Genomic DNA, 22106 nt, shown 5'->3' with positions numbered 1-22106 from the left:
CAACAAAGAGGTGGAAACTATGTTTAGAAATGCATTGTCTTGTTCCAACAAAGCGGAGGAACTGGGGTGGAACAGAAATGCGAAGAAACCTGTGTTATCAGAGGCTGCAGGTGACACGCGGCCCCCAGGAGCCAGGTGTTGGCCAGGCGCAGACACAAGAAGCATCGACGTGAGGTGAAGAACCAAGCCTCCAACCTCTGAGGTTCCCGTAAGACAGCTAGAACTGGCCTGTGCTGCAGATGGGCACAGAACTTCCTCAGTCACCAAGGACAAGGCCCCAAGACCACGGCTGGAGGGGTTTTGGACAGGCGAGGTAACTGTAGGACCATGTGACAGTGAGGGCAGCGTGAAGAAGAGGCTCCAAAGTGGGGGTGGGGGGAAACTGTACAACAATACTTCTGCTTCTCTCCACCCCTTACTCCTGCCTCGTGACATATCTCACTGGAAGGACTCGGTAAAAGAAACTGGTGTAAGTAGTTCAGCCCTTCTCTTCCTCTTTGGGATCTGTCACCTATGGGAAGTATGAGAAAATCAGTGGGTATATATCAACATGGGGAGATGCCAGGATACAGCTGAGAAATCTCTCCAAAGACTCTGGGGGAGAACACTGTGGACTGAGAATTCTATCCCCAGCCAAACTAACTATCAGTTACAAACGGGAGCAAAACAGAAATTCTTAGGTTTACTCTTCCCTGAAAGAGCAAAAGATGTAGTTTAAAGATGTACTTTAGCAAAAAAGAAAAGGGAGCCAGAAGGTAGGAGTAGAATACAAGATGTGATTGTGGGCAAATAAAGCAGGGAAACATGCTGTAAATCTAAACGGCATATTGAGTTACAAAAATGTGGCAGAGATCACCAGTTGTCCACCAATACCCAGTCTCCTCGTTTTTTTTTTTTAGAGCAATGGAAGTTTTTCTAAATGAACTATTTATTTAGTTTTATTTATTATCATTATTGTTATTTTTAAATTTGCTATAGGAAAAGTGCACTCACCAGAGAGAGACAGAGAGAGAGAGAGACAAAAAAGAAGACGAGAAAGGGACAAAAAAGGAAGACGAGAAATGGAAAGAGAAAGGAAGAAAGCAAGCCAGGTCTAGGATTCAAACCACAGTCAACCATGTGTGAATCTGGCACCTTAACTACCATGCCGCTTGCTAGCCTCAGCAATGGAAGTTTTAACTGGATATGTCTCCTAGTAATGGAAATTTTAGAGGTGCACACAGTCATCCATCTATAGACAGTTCATCTCCCCTCCTCTGGTCCCTGGGTGCCCTGAGGAACTCTCTCCGCCCTCAGCAAACTGACACACTCAAGCTCTTCTCTGACGCTGGCTCGCCTATGGCAGGGCAGCTGCTCCGTCCCTCTGCCTCCTGCTCCTGCATCGCAGTTCCGACACTGCTGTGCGGGCTTCCATGTCCTTCCTCATCAGGCTCTATTATCAGTCTTGGTAATGTCACATTCCTGTGGATGCATAGCTGACCTCCCCCCAAACAAAAACAAAACCAAAAAACCACCCTGGTCCTCAATTCCATGGCCCTGCCTCAGCCACTTCCAGTTATGCTGACGTCGCCACGTCTCCACTGTCGGTGGCACCCTGGACATCTGGTCTCCTCTCCCTCACCTCAGCTCTGGGTCCCCCTGTCTCCTTGATCATCCATGCACTAGCCCCACCTCTAACCCTGTCCATCGGCCACCTAGGTCCTTGCATCCCTCCTTGACACAGCTGAACTGCCACACAACCCCTTCCTCACTACCACACTGCCCTCTCCCACCAGGCCTCCCTGGCGGAGCTCCTATCATAGCTTCAGACACACCTCCTGCCATACCGAAGGGTGCCTGTGGCTAGTCTCTGGTGACTACTCTGTGCCATTCCTCCTCTTACATATCAGCATGGCCCCCTTCCTTCGGCAGGTAATCTTACCCTGTGTCTCACAGAGGAGATAACACATCACAGCAAATGAACTGTGTCCACCCTCCCACAGCCACAGGAGAAAGGTCTGCACTTCTCCCTGAGGCCACCCTCTCCTGCTGTCTCCAGACTGGCCATCCTGAACTACCAGGCCAGCAGCTACAGGCCACAGTGCCCATGTTCCCTGTGGAGAGGCAACGGCCAGAGCCATGGAAGGAAGACGAGCAGGGACGAGCAGCCACCTACGGGCGCCAGGCTCTCCTGTGAGCTTGGGGACACAGCTGCTGGGCTTCCCAGTGAGACAGCTGCTTCTGGAAGTGTCATGTGGTAGGGCTGGGTCTCTCCTAGCTACCGAGGCTCAGATTGTGGGGACATTCCCCACCTCCCCAGCCCCTGCAGAGCTTCTGGCAGATCCTAGTACCCTTTGAAAAAGCCCCCTTCTGCTTGGACTAGCCTGAGTGGATCCTGCAGCCTGTGACTAAGAACCGTGTACATTATATAAGATAACAAAGGGAGTCTCCAAATAAATCAGAAAAAGATATTCTCATCTGTTTTCTGGCCACAGTACGATACAGATAGACACTGGTGATAAAAGAGCCTATGTCTAGAAAACAAAAGCCTCACTCTAAACACTTTATGGTTCAAAGAGATCTCAAGTAACACAACAATCCAGACATCCCAAGGCTTGCTTCACAAAACACCCAGGTGAGGAATAAATTCTTGTTCTATTCTGAGGATTTTGCCATAGAGTTTGTGCACCAGCTGGAGAGAGACAGAGAGCAAGGAGAGAGGGAAAATGAGAAATCACCCCCTGGGGGGATGGCCACACTGCATTCCCTTCTCCTACACTCTCCTCTTGGGATCTTGGGCATGCACAAACAGCACAGGGCATGATTTTTAAGTCACCAGGTCCAGGACTTGAACTGTAGTCCATAATGTGGGAGCCCAGTGCCTTAACCACCATGCCACCTGCTGGCCCAAGGGCTAAATCCTTTCAAACGTATGTAGAACTCACAAGGATGTACAGGAAATCATTATGGCCAGGACAGCTACTAACCCCAAGATGAACAGAAACCTGAAAACACAGTGACAAAAGCCAATTCCAGGAGCCTGAAGCTTTGGGATAAAAGGTCCTCGAGGGATGGGAGATGAGAGCTGGGGCCCCTGCAGAGCCGAATGCAGAGAGCCAGCTGCTCTGAAGGGAAAGCCTGCCTGTGTCTGTCTGTGCTCCAGGTGGGGTGCAGGCCTTGCTGATGGCCTGGAGTCTACGGGGGTTAGAATCCACTTTAGCTTCTCCACCAGAGAATCCCAAGGCAGAAGGACTAAACTAGAGTCAGGCCAGCATCCTTGTACCTTGAAGAGACAAACTCAGATCATCTGTAGTGAAAACTATTCTTCCCCACAGAGTTCCCCCAGGTTAAATTCAAACAAATATAAGTGCTTACTGAAATAAAAATCCCGGGACATACGAAGAGGGTCACCATGAACATGAGTTGGCAAAACAAGTTAGATGTTGGATATTAGAATTATAAGTTAGAGGGACCAGCAGGTGGCATGGTGGTTAATGTGCTGGGTTTCCATATGGCCAGCCACAGTTTGAGTCCTGGACCTGGCAGCTTGCTTTCTCACTTTCCCCTCTTTATCCCTCTCTCTCTCCCTGTCTCTGGTGAACACAGGTGCCCTATAGCAAATTTTGAAGTAATAAATAAAATTAAATAAATCATTTTTTAAAAAAGAATGATGAGTTAGAGAACATACATTATCATTTGAAAAATAGTTAAGGAAGTAAACATTTATTAAAATGAATTTAAAAGAAAAACAATGTATAATATGGCTAAACTATGGGCCAGCAGATAGTGTGGAGGATAAGGTGTTGGATCCTAATTGGCTGATTCCCTGACAACTTGAAAATCATATTGGGTATGTGTGCATGCATGCCCAAAATCTCAAGAGGAGACTGGAGAAGGGATTGTGGCATGACCATTCCCCCTAAGGGGGCGATTTCTCACTTACCCTTTCTTTCTCTCTCTGTATGTCTTGGTAAGTGCCTGTATCCTATAGCAAGGAGCAAGATATTATCATAATTCAACAAGCCATATTTGAAATGGACAGGCAAATAGAATTATTGAAAAGAATTTAATGTATAGATTAAACTCAGATTAGATACTGTTGATGAGAGAATTGATAATCTTGAAGACAGAGTAGTGGCTCTCAAATGTTACCACATCAGAATCAATCACCTGGAGAGCTTGTTAACATATAGTGGGCTAGGTCCCACCCACAGAGTTCCTGATTCTGTGGATGTGTCTTGCAGAACACAAAAATAAAACATGATCTTAAAAGCAACATCAGTGGAAGCCAGAAAATGATAGACAAAAAAAAAAAAAAAAAATTAAAAACTGAAAGGAAGTTATTGTCAATTAAAACCTCTAAAAACATCCCCAAATAGAACTTTTCTACACTGTTGGTGGGAATGTAAATTGGTCCAGCCACTGTGGAGAACATGTAGAGGTTCCTCGAAGACCTACAAATACACTACCATATGATCCAGCAATTCTACTCCTGCGTCTCTACCCAAAGGACAGAAGAATACTCGGTCAGAAAAGTGCTTGCACATTTGTATTTCTGCGGCATTATTCGTGATTGCTGACATGGAACCAACTCAAACATCCAGGAACAGATGAACGGATTGAATACTATTCAGCTATAAAAAAAAAAAAAGACCCTGGTATTTGATGAATACGTAAGATTTATTGTTGAGTGAAGTGAGTTGGGCTATGAAAGAGAGACATTGTATGTCTCCACTTAACACATACTGTCTGCCCTCTATGGTAAGAGAGTGAATGACCGGAAGACATAAAAGCTTACCTGGTTTCCCCGGGGCCCAGCATCACGCCTGTTGCCCTATGGTCCCCCATACATGCAGGCACACTGCCTTTGGGTACACACTGCTGGTCAGGGCCATAGCTATGCACAAGGACAGGCAGGAGTGTCCTGGTAGCTCAGCCAGGTGAAGCAGAGCATAGGTGGGGACTAGGAGTGGGGGGTAAGAGTAATGGAATGAGAGGGAAAGTGGGCATGGCTGGTGACACCAGGTAAAGGCGGGTCAGGAAAGGCTGAGCTCTGCACAATGTCTAGGAGGAAGAGAGGGCTTTGGAAGGGGCTGAGGCAGCAGCAGGCAGACGCTGGAAGGCTGTACTTCAGCCTGCTCGAAGGGGAGGCACTGGAGCCTGGGAGCAAGACTGTACATCACGGGAACCAGCAGTTAGCGTAATGGCTATGTTGCTGGACTCCCACGGAGTCGACCGCGGTTCGCGTCCCTGACCCGGTGGCTTAAAACTCACGCCGGGCGCATGTGTGTGCGTGCCCAAGATCCCGAGAGGAGAATGGAGGAGAAGGGATTGCGGCGTGGCCATCCCCCCTGGGGGGTGATTTCTCGCTTTCTGTCTCTCTGTCTCTCTCTGTCTGTCTGGCGAGCGCACGCACCCTATAGCAAAAACCTCTCCAAAAAAAAAAAGACTGTACATCTCTACATATGGCAGGTCACAAGCTCAGAGAGACCAAGTAACTTGTCTATAGTCACCCAGCTAGACAAGTGCAGAGGCGGGATGAAAGCCTTGCCTGTTCTCTGTAGGCATCCTTCTCGCTTCCTAGGGGTGTCTAAGAAACACCTCATCTAAAACATCCAGAGTGTTTAGCAGCTCCTTTCTCTATTATAATTGCACAATTGTGTGTGTGTGTGTGTGTGTGTGTGTGTGTATCTGCACATTATATCTATAACTGCATGATGATCCCTTGCAAGCAACTTGTAACCTTTTACCGATCTAAACTGCCTGGCAAGGGAAGGCTCTCACAGCGGCCTGCTGTTCCAGCGATACCCACACAGACCCTGCTCCCACAGCCGTTGGTAGCTCGCTTTGCACAGAGCCACGAAGACCCACCAGCTGCCCACTCGTTCAGATGCTCTGAAGGGGGTTCTCCTTGTCTGAAAGGTGAATCGTACAAAAGGTTTCAAAGATGTGGCCCTTCCCCACGTTCTGAGCTCTGCAAGCCGAGGAAGCGGCCCTCAGAGCCATGACCACCGTCTATGATCGTTTCTATATGAGGTAAGATTTTATATCATCGATAAGCGAGTCCTGACTCTGTAGTGAACATGCTATTTATTCTGGCTGGGACCGCCCTAACATCTCTGGTGAACTCTGTTGAACAGTGGCAAGAGGGCCTAAGTCACCTCAGTGTGGTACTTTATCGGACACAGGGACTTCGACTCAAAGCACCTCCGGTGAGGAGAAAGCCTGTGACTCGGACTTTGGCTGCTCACAGTCCATACCAGAGGGCCCCCCGCCCCGAGTTCAGCGCAGGTTCTGCTACTGGCCGGCCAGCCTAGACCACAGCGGGCTCCTGCTGGCGCCGGACGCTCTCGGTGAGGCAGCCTGTGTCTGAGCCGTGTCGGCTTATTTTTAGAAAGCAGCATTTCAAAAGAAGTCTTGATTTTGTCGGGGAGGGGCAGCCTGATGTGCTGAGGGTGTGAAGTTTTCTTGGTGGACAATTAAAATCGAATTCTGTTATGGATGCCAGATATGCCAGCTATATGCTACCTATAAATAGAGCAGACTTGTACTCTTTGGAGAATTGAAAACTCTGAGTAAAACCTTTGCTAGCCGGCCCCACAGAATAATACATGCAACTGTAGCCACCTCCAAGGCGTATTCTCACTAAGGGAGACAAATATTTGCAGATACAGGTCTTGCTCAGTTTTGATGATCTAGGACAGAATTGTTTGGAAATGGCGCCTTATTTGGCTTAGTAAAAACGATCATGCCAAAATGCCTAAGAGAAGGTGACATTTTAGGAAAGCTAACCCTGCCCCTCACATTCCCCGTCGTTGGTTATGGAGCACATCCCTGAGGACGGTGCGTTCAGCGGCCTGAGTAGGGGAGGGTGTGGGATGCTCTGAAGCCCTCACCCTGCAGAGCTGACAAATGAGACTAGAGGTTGGAATGGCCAACTTCAGAGAGCCAAGAGTGACGTCTCCACCCGGGGTCTGCAGGGAGCCCTCTGGGCGGGCCTGGGAGCGGTGGGGCGGGGCAGCTGTGGAAGCTCTGGGACCTACTCTCCCTCTGAGCTGCTCCTAGTAAGGGCGCCAGCTGGCCTGAGAGTGGGAGGGCGGGTGGTGCATCTGGGATGGGGGGACCTACTCTCATGGCTGGGTCAGGGGTGCGTGGCATCACCTGTTGGCTCACTGGGCTATGGAGGAATGTGGGGCTGGGGAGCATGGGTACCTTATAGTGGGACGCTGTCCACTCACCAGTCACCCTGGTTTTTGTTATAGGGTGTGTGTGCTCACTGGAGAGAGACAGAAAGAGACAGTGAGAAGGAAAGTGAGAAATCACCCTCCAAGGGGGATGGCCGTGCTGCCATCCCTTCTCCATTCTCTTCCTGGGATTTGGGGCACACATGCACACACGCCTGGAGTGATTTTCAAGCCTCCAGGTCTGGGACTCAAACTGTGATCGGCCATGTGGGAGTCCAGCACCTTCACCACCATGCCACCTGCTAGAAGTGCTCCTAACCTTAGAAAGCCATGAAAGGCCCGGGGTCTGGGACAACAGACACAAGGGTCATAGCCATAGCCTGTGAACCGGGAAAGAGCCCCATTTAGTCCATGAGAAGGAGACTGGGGTAACCCTTTCCGGGGTTCTGAAGTGGGGAGAAGGACCTTGGACAGGTGGCCTGAGTACAGCTGCTGGTGGTGGCCAAACCCCACATGCTTGGAGCAGCGGTCCCCTAAAAGCAGCAGTAGCGACTATAAGGAGCGGCAGGGGGAGGGCAGTAGGGGTGGCAGGGGGAGCACTGGCAACTCTCAGGGCCCACATTCCCCTGCCAGGTGTGGGGGTGACCGGCAGCTCTGTGGGTCACACAGACCTGGGATGATCCAGCGAAGGGAGAAGGAGAGGGGTGGCTGGAGCTGAGTCTAATCTGATTTTAGAAGTAAAAGCAACATATTTGCACCCTGGTTGGAATGGCGCAGTTCAAAGCTCTTCATAAACAGAAAGCTCAACAGGTAAGTATTTTTTTAAAAGAGGCTTTTTTTTTTCTGCCTTAGGGTGCGTGCGTTCATCAGAGAGAGAAAGAGAGACAGAGACAGTGAGAGGGAAAGTGGGGGCATAGCCACACCACAGTCTCTCCTCCTTCACTCTCCTCTTAGGACCTTGGGCACACACACACATACCTGGTGTGATTTTGAAGCCACTGGGCCCAGGACTCGAACCTCAGCTGGCCATATGGGAGTCAGTGACAACAGCTATCCATCTGCTGGCCCCTCGACAGGTAAGATTCAAAAGCAGAACAAATAAAATAAAACTTGGGGCAGTCTTCATGCCAAGTTCTGGGTGGGCCGGCCTGGCACGCGAGCGAGGCTGCTCAGAGGAGGTTTGAGGAGGGAGGGGCTGGGGATGGCGAGGCGCGGTCTTACCTGCTCATCCGTCAGGATTTGGACGTAGCGTGTGCAGATGGCCCTGAACTCGTCCCTGGAGACGGTGTTTGTCTTCATGGTGTCAAAGTTCTCGAACTCCTGGGCGATGGCCTGGTAGTGGGAAGCCACCGCTCTGTGGAGACGTGCCAGGATGTCTTTGTCTGCAATCTCCTTGGACAATCTGGGCGGCGGGCCCTTGGGCATTTTCTCAGCCCACTCGTCAGCCGTCTGAACCGAACAGAACAGGAAATTGGTCCACATGATAAATAAGAAATCATCGCTTGGCTTTGGGCCATCACTCGGGGGGGGGGGGCGGGGCCACCGCCGGGGGGGGGGGGCCCAGCTTAGGGGGAGGTGAGCCAGGGAGCAGAGGTGACCCAGACGCAGCACCAAGGCAGCGTGGCTGCAGGCTGAGCTTAGCGGGCAGAAGCTGAGGCCCCTCCTGGGAAGGAGCAAAGCGAGTCAGTCCCACTGGGGCAGGGCAATGCCCCGGGTAGGGGTGGCTGAGCGGCCGGGGGCAGGCCTGGTACTCCAGTCCACCCGCTCATTCAGCCTGCCCCATGGCTCGTTAACAAACGCAGCAATGCCTGCCCTGAATGGCTGCGGAAACGACAGAGGTCCTGGTCGCCGCCCGCCAGGTTGCTGCCTGACTCCCAGCGGCGAGGACTATAGAGGTGGTCTTGGATGACGGCCAGGCACTCTGCTGCAGCTGGCTGCGCGTTCCTGGAGTCCGGACCCTTTCAAGTCACTCAGAGAGCCCATTCTGGGGAGTGTGGTGAATCTGCTGGGAGCAGCCCCCGGATGGCAGCAGGCCCCAGGCACCCTGGGCTGGGTCAGTGCACTCTGGGCATGGCTGCCTGGATGTTGGGGGGGCAGTCCTTGACTGTCCACAGTGCTGGGGAGACCAGAGGAGGATGTGCACCTCACGCACTGGGAAGAGGGCTTGCGGCGAGGAGCTGGGGGCAGCACCCGTGGAGGCACGGTGGTGGACAGAGGGGGCGGCAGGGACAGCAAGCAAGGGAAAGCTACTCGTGAACATCAGCAGAAGACAGAAGTGGCCAGGCTTCTGGTTTACCCGGGGCCAGTCGGGAGGAGGTGCTGGAGGGACTGGATACCAAGCTGAAGTCAGGCTTGGATGGGGCCAGTGCGGGAGGCTGAGTTCTGAGCCTCCTACAAGGGCCAGGAGACAGGGGAGTGGGCAGGATCAGGGAGGCAGCCCGGTCATGCAGCCATGCTGCAGTTAGAAAAGGCTCTCAAAGCCAGCCTGTGGCTGCTGTATCAACAGATCGGCTCCGAAAGTGCGAGGAGGAAGTGTGGCTCTGGGATGGGAGGGGTGACAGGCTCCGTGGGGATCCAGGGTCCTCCCTGTACTGGGCTGTAACCTGAGCTATGCCGAGTTTCCCCACCTTAACCTGAGCTATGCTGGGTTTCCCCACATCAAAACCCTTGTGACTGCAACTTGGAGAACAGCTCCTACACGTCTGTGCTGTGCTAAGGCCGTTACCAGATTTTCGCAAGCTGGGGTTAGAATTCGGTCATGTTCTGCTTTAAGCAGTTCCACCGCCATGCCTGTGTGTTAGGGCAGAGCTGTCTGCATAATGCATAAAGTCTTTTATACTTTATGAAATCGTATCACACACAGGAGGCTGCTGGGAACACCCTCAGAAACAAGAACACACACACACGCAACGTAAAGCCGCCATGTCCCAGGCTACCCAAAGGTTAACGGAGGCTTTTAAACACGTCCTTTTGGAGCCATTTGCAGAGTAAATGAACTCCTTTCTGCTCTCATTTCAGAAAATACAAGTGGTATCCGTGGTTCATCTTACACGCTCTTAGAATTCAGTCAATGCACTTCCCAGAGCTGCGAACACACACCTTTCCCTTCCTCTCCCAAGGACTGTCCATATGGAGAGAGCAGAGGGACCACCCATCACCCCTCGCACTCGGCATACCTTTGGGGCCTGCGGAGGCTGCAGCGAGCATCACTGCTGAGAACATGGGTGTTTGAGCCCAACTGGGGAGATGTGAGTCCCAGGTCCGAGTCCAAACTGCCTCCACCTGGCTGTGGCCCAGCAGCAAGCCCCCCGCCCACTTCCCCCTCGGCTTCCTCATCTGTCCAGGAGGAAGAGGCGCTTCCCTCAGACAACGTATGGGAATGCTCTTTGAAAATGTCAAAACGCCAAACTGGAAATATTATTCTATATCTGGTGAATTCTAGCAAAGTATTATACAAAATCTTAGGTTAATATGTTTTGCTTGTTTGTTTGTTTTAGAGAGATTTTTGCTATAGGGCACGTGTGCTCACCAGAGTGACAAAGAGACACAGAGAGACAGAAAATGAGAAGTCGCCCCCCTGGGGGAATGCCACGCCACAAGCCCTTCTTCCCCATTCTTCTCTCGGGATTTTGAGCACGCAAACATACAGGCCTGGCATGAGTATTATTAAGCCACCAGGTCTAGGACTCCAACCATGTTTGACTATGTGGGAGTCTAGCAACATAACCATTATGCTATCTGCTGGTCCCCCATACATTTTAAACTCGAATAGTTTCTAGCAAAAATAGACTACTTAATTGAACTGAAGCGTTAGGCAAGCCTAAATAGACAGATAGCCACAAAAGAAATGGAAAAAGCCATTCAAAGATCTACCATCTATCATTAAAAACAGTGTCAAGTAAGCCAAGAAAATTTCACAGGTGAGCTGTATTGAACCCTCAAGGAACAGGCAATTTTTGCATTAGCCAAATTACTTCGGAACACAGAAAGAGATAGAAAGATATAGTATTCCAACTACAGTGTATATTACCTTAATACCAAAATATAATAAAAAGAATGCATTAAATAGAAAATATGAAGCAATCTAATTTATAGCCCTTACTGGAAAAATGTAAAAACATCAGGAATATTCAGCACCATATTTAAAACTGATGCACCAGGATCAACTAGCATTTATCCCAAGTGTAAGACTATTTTGAAAGTTAGCAAATCTTTGAATTCCTTACATTAGCAAAGCTACGTATTAACAGATGCAAATAGGCACCTGACAAAACTCAGTCATTCCTGATAAAATAGGATAGAACAGAAAAGAATAGATAAGCCATACAGAAATAAAATGCATATTCTGAACACTAGAATTAGTCAGATTGTACCCACGAACATCATTGTGGGTGGGTGCATTATGAAGGCATTAACGTCAGGAGCAAAAGCAGATGCCCAAGGCCGTTTCTGTTACTCACACCTTTAGAGGCTCCAGTTTTTGCAATAACGCAAGAAAATGAAATAGACGTATAAGTGTTGAAACCAATATCAGTATTTATGGGTATGATTATATAAGTAGAAAATCTCAATAAGACAATTCAGTAAAGTGGTAGGATTCAAATTAAAAATACGAAAATAGGGAACCAGCAGTTAGTGTAATGGCTATGTCGCTGGACTCCCACATAGTCGACCGCGGTTCGCGTCCTGGACCCGGTGGCTTAAAACTCACGCCGGGCGCGTGTGCATGTGTGCCCAAGATCCCGGGAGGAGAATGGAGGAGAAGGGATTGTGGCGTGACCATCCCCCCTGGGGAGTGATTTCTCACTTTCTGTCTCTATGTCTCTCTCTGTCTGTCTGGCGAGCGCACGCGCCCTATAGCAAAAACCTCTCCCACGGTCGACTACGTGGGAATCCAGTGACATAGCCATTATGCTAACTGCTGGTTCCCAGCCATGATATTTTTGAAAAAGATTAGCAATGAGGTTTTTGACCTACCAGATACTAAAACTTGCTATAGAGCTGATGTAATCCGTGTAGTATTCCCACGTGCAGAAACACCCAAGCCAGTCAGTAAATAATTCCTCTGTTAAAAGTGAGAAATACCTCTCTGCTGTGGCTGAGCCATTGCATCATAAGGCCTATTTGTTACAGCATCCTCCAACAGCTAGAGAATAGTAAGGCTAACTTACAGACAACCTTGGGCAGCAAAGTAGCACATTCTAGTTTTGTAAAGGAAAATTCCTTCTTCACTCCTGACTTACCAACTTTCAAAACACAGTCCTCTGGCCATCTCCATCAAAGCTAGTGGGGACTGTCCTTCTAGTCTATCTGGGGTCATCTATGACTTCCCTCTCTGTCACCCACACCCAGACCATCCATACATCCCAATGGCTCTGCTTTCAATACAGATCTAGAAGCTGGCCACTCCATCCTCACCTCCTGACCAAGCCATCACCACCTTTTGCACAGAGCACTGTGACAATCTCCCACTTCCACCCTTAGTCACTTCTTCTAAGGATGAACGTTTCTAAAAGTGCAAACCAGAACAAGGCAGAACGCTCCAGGCTTCACGTGTCAGAGCAATGGGCAGAGCGTCCCAGTGGCCCTCCCACCTGCCGTCCAACACTGACCTCACTTTCCTGCTCACTTTGCTCAGAGCCACAAAGCCCCTCCCTTTGCCTCTCACAGCGCAAGCACAGACCCACCACGGGGCCTTTGCACTTACTCCTGTTCGGGTCTGTTCTGTTGCTAGAAACAGGAATGTCTGTATCTGGGTAATGGAATGCCTGTATCTGGGTAATTTACAAAGAATAGAGGTTTATTTCCCTCATGGTGTTGAAGGTCTAAGGTCCAGGGTCTGCATGTGGTGGGGCCCGTCTTGCTGGTGAGGCTCTCTGCAGAGTCCTGGGGTGGCACGGGGCAATACGTGGTGAGACAGAGCAAGCATGCATGTCTGTGCATCTCTCTTGTAAACCCGTGAGTATTTGATGGGGGCCCCACCCTGACACTTACCACTTCCCTACGGGCCCACCTTTTAATATCATAATCAGATTAAGTCTCCAACCTCTTAAACTCATCACAATAGGAACCAAATTTCAGCAGGTGAATTGGGGGACACACTCAAACCACAGACCCTCTTCCAGGGTTTGCATAGTATTTCAGAGCCCCACGCCTCCATCCTCTGTCTCCTTCTCCTGCTTATTTTTTGTCGCTCTGTTGCTCTCATCCACCATATTTTTGCTTCTAGTCTTTCCTGTTCTAAGAGAAAATAAACTTTGCAAAGGCAAGAACTTTGGTCTCCTGCTCACCATCGAATCCCCAAGGACTTGGAAGAACTCAGAAGCAGGGGCACAGTGGGCCCTCGGTATTTGCTCAGAGAAGGAACGAACAAACTGCATGTCCACACAGCAATGCCGCAACGCACAGGATGAGCAGGGTGCTAGGGTCTTGCGCTCTGCTTTGGCCAGTGGCCCTGGTCTAGGGTTAAAAAGCTCTAATCCTGGGCCAGCAGGTGGCATGGTGGTGAAGGCACTGGACTCCTACACGGACGACCCATTTTAGTCCTGGGCCTGGAGGCTTGAAAATCATGCTGGGCACCTGTGAGTGCGTGCCTCGTATCCTAGAGGAGAATGGGGGAGAAGGGATTGTGGCATGGCCATCCCCCGTCCGGGGATGATTTCCCCCTCTCCCCCGGCCCCTGGTGAGTGCATGAGCCCCATGACAAAAACAAGACAAAACAATCAAACCTCTGACCCCAACACGATGCGAAAAAATGGAAATTAGGACAGTTTCCACTGTTTTCCCTAACAAACTGGCAACTGTTTTGGTTGCTAGCATCAGTACTGGGGAGGTGGAATATGGTTTCTGGAGCCACAGAAAGTTCCTCTTCTTTGACCTAGAATCTCCTCTGTCAGGGTTCTCAGGAAACAAACAGGGAAAACTCATGGAATTACCATCTTGCAGGATGGTTTATGAAATTAACAAGGCCAACAAAAATAAGTTGGCACCAATCTGAAGGCTTGACGTTAGGGGTTGGTTCAATTTTAAGTGGTGTTTCTACAAGATCAATTACAATTCAGCTATTCGGAATGTTTCAATGAATAACAATAAATGGGAAGGTGCTTGTGATAAACTAAGAAGTGGGAAAGGGTCACAGAATGCTGCCAAATGGTCACACATGTGCACACGTGCACGTGTGCGCACACACACACGTGCCTGCCGTGAACGCTGCCCCAGTAGCCTAGACCGCAGGCTGCAGCCAGAGTCCAGGCCAGGGCGGCACCTCCCCACCCCACAGGGTGGGAAGACAAGGAGAGGCCAAGGGAGCCCGGGCTGTCGGGGAGAAGCAGAGCAGGGAAGAGCAGCGGGACTTCAGGTCTCCCTTGCACGGAGGCGGTTGCCGCCAGTTGGAGTTAGCCTTTTCTTGTCTGCAAAAATAATGACAGCACGCGCACGACGGAAAACTTAGCAACTACAAGAAAAGCACCAAGAAAAATAGAGAAGCCTGAAAACCCCAGCCAGCACGGTCATCTCAGTGCACCAGGGCACACCACTGACCCAAGGTCTCCAGACCCTGCCCTCTCACACCGCCCAGGGAAGCCACCAGGGCTGCCACCAGGGCTGCCACTAGGGCTGCCACCAGGGCGGCCAGCCGGGCATCCTGGCTCAGGGTCTGCGAGGCGCCCACACTCTGGTTCCCATTCGCCGTTCAGCAAAGCCACTCAGCCACCGCCAGCCTCGCTCCGAGTGACTGGAGCCAGGGAGGAACAGATGGCTCTGGGTCTGGCGCTTTTGTGTCCCTGGCACTTCCCACGTGATCGTTACATCTGAATGGGGAAAAATAATGCTTTTTCTATAACTAGAAGAAATGTTTCCCCTAATCAGAAAAGACACCACCATCTTTAGATGCAAATGACATTTCCTAGTATTAACTACGCTTTACATAAAAGGCACCCTCAGGGTGGGAGTCGCAGCTGTGATAGGAAGAGAAGAACCATGGGGAAGGGACAAGAAGGTGGCAGGGCGACCTTTGTCCCTGCCGTGGTCTGCCCCTGGGCCTGAGCACCTCGCATCCCCCCAACGCCCTCTCATCTGACAGAGAGAAGCTCGCCCCGCTGCTTTCAGTGCCTCTTAAAATACAAAACGGGCAAAGCGGTGGGGGCTTACGTGTCCTCGGTGACACTGATTAGAGAACGGCTTACACACCTTGAAGGGACTCTCGTGTTCATGGGTACCCCAGGACCTTGTTCTAGCAGATAGCTGAATTCCAGACAGTTCCAGCAGTTAAACACAGGTCACCACCACCAAAAAGGGGACTCTGTGGCTCCCTTTGTGGCTACACCACATTGCTGGTAAAATATGGGGAAAAAATAGCGCCCCAATGAAGGAAGCCCACTAGCGTCAAGGCGCCTACTGAGAGCACCCCCTTTACGGATGGCTTCTTGGCCTGAAATGCAGGTCCTGGGCGGGGGCACGAGGGAGGCGAGTGGGGGCACCTGCAGACGCCAACCCGGCCCCTCAGTTCCACTCAACCCCAGTCCCTCTGCCTGCTGCAGCCTGGTGTCTCTGCCATTGTCCTCGATCCACTTCTAGCAGAACAGCACAGCTGCCCGCTGCTAAAACGGGAGGAGCCCTCCAGCAGGCGGGCCTGGGCTGGACCTCCCAGGCTGTGTCCAGGGCTCTGCCCTGTCACTCAGTGTCCTGTGCTGGAGCACTGAGGAGGCGACTGCTGGCCTGACCGGCCCAGGGGCAGCACCTGTAACCCAGGCTCCACCCACCCACAGCAGACACCCACTGGGCCTACAGCTGTGGGCCACACTGGTCCAGAGCAGGGCTTGGGCCTAGAGAGAGGGCAGCTCACTATCAACCCCGGGCTCCCCTCTGCCCCTGTCTTATGAGGCTGGACAAGATACACGCTCAAACCTGCCACACTGCCAGGGATAATGTGGGGATGGAAGCAGGGCCTGTCGGGGCAGGCTGGGCTTTCACCGGCGTGGCACCTGCAGAACGCTCGGCTGAGACCTGCGAACACGGCTGCTGCTCTTGCTGCTGCTGCTGGTTACTGTGGATATTTTGGCCTGAGTCGGGGGCAAGGCAGACCTGGGTTTGAGTCCTGCTCCCTGGCTAGCACTGTTTCCATCCTAGGTAATCAGAGGACAGCAGCATCCGGCTCCAGTACAGCCTGCTGCTCAAACCCTACCAAGGAGTTGGTGAGTTCTAAGGCAGGAGCTGGGTCTGAGACTCTGCCACGCCGTGGGAGCTCAGCGGCAAGGGGGCCGTTCTGTAGCCACCGGCTCTGGGCCTGGCTGCTCAAGCGCATCATCTGCTTCTCTGAGCTTAGGGTCTCTGTAAAATGGGGCTCACCATGCCCTGCAGAGGGAACATCTGCGGGGAGCCCCCCACGCCCATGCCCTTCAGGAAGACCCTGTCTCCCCAGCACCTGTGGTGAGGATGAGCTGACCGGTCTCTGCTTCAGGAAGCTTGCTTACCCAACCCAGCCAAGGGCAGGTCCCGGCACTGAGGAGGGAGTCAAACCGACCAGATGGCGGCAGGCCTGCTCCAAAGACTAAACGAACCCGGCTTTCATTAGTTGACACGTACAAATTTGTGGTGCTCTTGCTTCAACAACTCCACTGGGCAGGAGGGGAAACCAGGCTCCAGAAAAGAGTCCCCTCAAGACTGGCTGGTAAGTTACACCCAGCCTGTCCCCGTCCCGGGACTTTCTGCCAAATCATATCCTAAAAAGGGTTTGAAACAGCAAAGGAGAAAGAACACAATGGAGTGGGCATGGGCCAAACCGTCAGAAAGTCCAGGGCGGTTGGGAATGCAGATACGCACACGTATTTGTTCCCTGTGGTCTGCTCTCAAGGCCCCGTTTCTTCAGCTCTCCCCATGCACACCCTTCGTCATGGGACTGCAGTTCTTACACTAAACAGGCTGAAAAAATTTCCCTACCCTGGCTTTGGATTCAGCCACAGGTCTTGCTTTGGCCAATGGAATGTTAGTATGCATAATGTGAACAAAGAATTAAAAAGCACTTGTGTAACTGGGCAAACCCCCTTGCACTTATGTGATTGTCTTGAGGAAAATAGCGTTGGCTGTTCTACTGGTTCAAGGTGAAGGATGGGAAGAAGGTAGAACAGAGGTGTTCCCATCACCCCACTCCCGAACCCAGCCACCCTACAGTTGTGAAAGCTGAGTAAATGCTTATGATTTTGGGCCTCTGAGATTCTGGAGTTGTTTGTTACACAGCAATAGCTGACTAATACAGTTTTGAATTTCTAGTTAGTAAGAAATAAAAGGGGATGAGCTTAGGATATAAAGAAAAGAAGTAGGCCCTTTAGCATGAATAGAATTTTGAGTATAAACATTCCTTGACAACAGGCACATCGCAAGGGGACTGTGGCATGCTGTGGGTGCCCATGATGCCAGTTACCTGCCTGAGAGCAACAGAGGAAGACAAGGTAGTTTGGCAAAGCCCACTCCGGCTGCCAAATTAGAAACTGACCTGTATGTTAACTTAATTATTATGAACGTTACAACTATCTCATCAGACTGAATGTTTCATATACTAAGGTTTTTTCTGAAGACTCAGGGAGACAATTATGTAGGTTTTCCCATGATCCCTTATAGGAGAGAAAAAAAAAAAATCCTGAAACTTCATGCAGAATAAGAACTCAGCAGGTAGCAAAGACTCCTAATTAGAAATACTCAGCAAAGAATTCTTCCACCTCCTTTTAAAGAATGGTATAATTACTTCTAAGAATTGAAAAATTGCTTCATTTGATCAAATATTTTGATTAGCAAAGAAATTAATTGTACTGTATCTTCATTTGTATTTACAGTGAATAAATGAATGCTAAAAATAACAACAGCAGCAAAACTGCTTGTCAAAAAAAAGAAAAAGATAAAACATGTAAAAATCCAGATGAAAATCAAGTGGAAGCTCCGTGTGGGGGCTGATCCGCAGCCCTCTGCTGTGGGGCGAGACAGTGACCCTGGCAGCCCCAGGGCTGTGCACACTCTTGAGAGAGACCCCCACCGCTAAGAGGGCAGGCCCCAAAGTGATCGCTGAATGGGCGTAAACGTAAGCGAGGCCGTGACATCAGAATCCGGGTGCTGGCGTGACTGCGGCCAGGACGTGGCATCTCTCGCATGCAAGGACTCCTTCTGGGTAATGGACAATGGCATACCCGAGAATTCCAGAACTTCCTTTGGAGAGGCCGTAAGCCAAGTGTCATGCCAATTCAACCAGTGCTCCGAGAACTGTGCCCCGCAGGAGGGCAGCCCTCCTTCCTTCGCTCGCTCCTTTACCCCCGCGCCAAGTCGGGGGATCAGTCTTCTCTAACCCTCACTCTACCTGTGAGGCAGCCCTGGCTTCCCTGGTTTCATAGACCAAGAAAATGGGGTTTGGCTCTGGGAGGCCAGGACACCCTGGGGTCCCAGGCTACTGCTCTCCAAGCTGTTAACGGAGCTCAAGATGGTTGAGCCCGGGACCAGCAGGTGGCATTATGGTTACGTTGCTGGACTCCCACATGGTTCAAGTCCTAGACCTGGTGGCTTGAAACTCACACCAGGTGTGCATGTGCGTGCATGCCCAAGACCCCGAGAGGACAACAGAGGAGAAGGGATTACGGCGTGGCCATCCCCTGGGGGATGATTTTTCACTTTCTGTTTCTCCAGCAAGCACATGTGCCCTATAGCAAAAATCTCTTTAAAAAAAAAAAAAAATGAGATGGTCGACCCCAAAGCCATGGTCTTTTGCTTGTGACTATGGCAGTGCCCACATGCCCGAGAACATGGGAGCTGCAGAGATGAGGAAGGCGGTGACAGAAATGTCGACTGAGGGCAAGAGCAGAGATGGGCAGAGTCCAAACCCTCTGTCCTGGATTCGCTGATGTTTGCGATGCCCATTGAGTGAGGCAAGTGAGGCCGAAGCGTATCTTCATTTGTATTTACAGTGAATAAATGAATGCTAAAAATAACAACAGCAGCAAAACTGCTTGTCAAAAAAAAGAAAAAGATAAAACATGTAAAAATCCAGATGAAAATCAAGTGGAAGCTCCGTGTGGGGGCTGATCCGCAGCCCTCTGCTGTGGGGCGAGACAGTGACCCTGGCAGCCCCAGGGCTGTGCACACTCTTGAGAGAGACCCCCACCGCTAAGAGGGCAGGCCCCAAAGTGATCGCTGAATGGGCGTAAACGTAAGCGAGGCCGTGACATCAGAATCCGGGTGCTGGCGTGACTGCGGCCAGGACGTGGCATCTCTCGCATGCAAGGACTCCTTCTGGGTAATGGACAATGGCATACCCGAGAATTCCAGAACTTCCTTTGGAGAGGCCGTAAGCCAAGTGTCATGCCAATTCAACCAGTGCTCCGAGAACTGTGCCCCGCAGGAGGGCAGCCCTCCTTCCTTCGCTCGCTCCTTTACCCCCGCGCCAAGTCGGGGGATCAGTCTTCTCTAACCCTCACTCTACCTGTGAGGCAGCCCTGGCTTCCCTGGTTTCATAGACCAAGAAAATGGGGTTTGGCTCTGGGAGGCCAGGACACCCTGGGGTCCCAGGCTACTGCTCTCCAAGCTGTTAACGGAGCTCAAGATGGTTGAGCCCGGGACCAGCAGGTGGCATTATGGTTACGTTGCTGGACTCCCACATGGTTCAAGTCCTAGACCTGGTGGCTTGAAACTCACACCAGGTGTGCATGTGCGTGCATGCCCAAGACCCCGAGAGGACAACAGAGGAGAAGGGATTACGGCGTGGCCATCCCCTGGGGGATGATTTTTCACTTTCTGTTTCTCCAGCAAGCACATGTGCCCTATAGCAAAAATCTCTTTAAAAAAAAAAAAAAATGAGATGGTCGACCCCAAAGCCATGGTCTTTTGCTTGTGACTATGGCAGTGCCCACATGCCCGAGAACATGGGAGCTGCAGAGATGAGGAAGGCGGTGACAGAAATGTCGACTGAGGGCAAGAGCAGAGATGGGCAGAGTCCAAAACCTCTGTCCTGGATTCGCTGATGTTTGCGATGCCCATTGAGTGAGGCAAGTGAGGCCGAAGCAGCCCCCTACTAGCCTTGCCCTCAGCCTCACAGGGCCCTCTGCCTTGGGCCTCACCCCATCACCCTGCCCCTACACCCCTACGCTCTGGCCATGCCCAGCTGTGCTGCTGTCTCCAGCCTCTCGGGCTCTGCACAGCACTCCCCCAAGGAAGCCCCATCTCCCAGGGCCTGCCTGAGCTTCCTCCAGCCTGCTCTGTGCCTCCCCACCCACGCAAGCTCATCAGAAAGCTGTCTTTCCTCATCTTCCCCCACTGTGCGGTGAGGTCCTCCTCCTCGCCACCGCTCCCCTGTGTACCTCAGTCACTCACCAAGGCTCTGTGCCACGACCTTTGCAAACACCGATTTGCAAATCCTTCAGTAGCAGGAAATTGCCATAAAACGTGGAGAAATGAAAGGGAAACATTTAAGCCACCCCTTCAACCCTTTAATGATTCAATAAACTCATGGGTGAAGTCATTTATGAAACTATTAAAATAAATTCTTCCACCCAAATAAATTCTCCACCATTTAATCACATCATTACTCAACATTAAACACGCCGTCCCCAAAGGGGGGGCAGGGTGAAAATGCAAGGAATGCGAACGTTCGGAGTTCGCTGCTTTGCCTCCACGCCAAGCTCGGTCTGCACTTACGCGCTTAGTCCTGTGAGCCAGACACTAGGACAGCTGTCGTGGGTAGGACATTGAGAGCATGGGCCCTGGGGCTGGCCAGCACTCTACCCCAGCTCCGGCATCGCTAGCTGTGGGGCTGGGAATGGATGCCCTCACCTCTCTAACCCGTTTCCTTCTCTTGAAACTTGGACAGTGGCTGGCTCACAGCATGCGTCTGATGCTGTCAGCCCTCACTCTGATGATGGCATCTGACTATGGGTGACAAGAGGGTGATGGTAACCGGCAGAAGTAATCTCCCTCTGACTCTCTCGGCACGTCCTCTCCAAAGCAGGTTTCAGCACATGCCAAGAGATGGAAAATTGTGGTTTGTTCATGAATGGTCACGGCATTTCTGCTGGAGCACGAGCCCCCAAGGGGAACTAGGAGTAGCCTGCCTATCCTCCCACGAGCTGGAGCCCAGGGCTGGCCAATGCCTGGCACGCAGTATCATTCACACTGGATGAATGGGGATCCCTCCAGTCTAGCGGGACACCTGAAGCCAGAACAGTGACAGCCAGGACAGGTCAGGTTCACAGGTGTGAGCGTAACGAAGACACCCACGCGTCTGCACTGCGGGCTTTCTCTGCAAGCCTTATTTGGGACAACGCGTTCTTGGGTTGGGTCCTGGCTTCCTGAACATGCCTTAGTAAAATCTCTGGAGCAGCTCAGTTCTGGTGCTTAACTGATCCAAATGAACGGGGAGCCTGCCCGGACTGGTCTGTTTATTTTGAACACAGAGACAGTGATTCTGAGGCTAGGGATCTGGAAAGAATCCAACCCAGATTTCAGAGGGAACACATGCTGGCGGAAGCCTGTGGGGACACTGCAGGGAGTGGCAGTTGAAGGTGGAGTATGGAGGAACTGTACCCACACAGGACCCGCACAGAATCCCCAGGAAATGGCTGCGGTCCCCACTGGCCCTGCTGCAGGGAGCTGGAGCACAGAGGTGAGGGTCCCACCATCCAGGAGCAAGGATGCTTGGGCTCTGGAAAACCCACTCGTGCAGAGCACAATAGCAACTTCACCAGGAATGTAGTTGGGGTGTGCTCATTCCAAACCTCACTGCCTGGATTCATGACGGTGTCTTCTGTTTGAAAAAGCTGAGTTTAACTGGGGTTTAGGCCTAAAGTCAGACTTGAGTTCATGTATAGGTATGTGTCAGCTGCGATAACTATTGGATCTATTTAGACTAATTAAGTTCACTGACAGGTCATTTGGGGAAGGGGGAGGCACGGAGGGCAATCGTGGATGCCAGGG

The 22106-nt window shown here is 51.2% G+C and overlaps 1 protein-coding gene across 3 annotated transcripts in view; it reads right to left on the bottom strand.

Annotated features, from left to right (window-relative positions):
- EFCAB6 (EF-hand calcium binding domain 6) overlaps positions 1 to 22106 on the bottom strand; it is a 283050-nt gene that overhangs the window by 14104 nt on the left and 246840 nt on the right. For all 3 annotated transcript variants that reach the window (XM_006150669.3, XM_006150667.2, XM_006150668.3), the window contains one exon: positions 8385 to 8612. In XM_006150669.3, coding sequence (XP_006150731.1) covers positions 8385 to 8612 — 228 coding nt within the window. The remainder of the gene's footprint in view (positions 1 to 8384; positions 8613 to 22106) is intronic.

Source organism: Tupaia chinensis, unplaced genomic scaffold, assembly GCF_000334495.1.
Source record: "Tupaia chinensis unplaced genomic scaffold, TupChi_1.0 Scaffold000294_1, whole genome shotgun sequence".
Lineage (NCBI taxonomy): Eukaryota > Metazoa > Chordata > Mammalia > Scandentia > Tupaiidae > Tupaia > Tupaia belangeri.
Note: the sequence above shows the minus strand (reverse complement) of the source record. Positions and strands in the feature narration are given on the sequence as shown.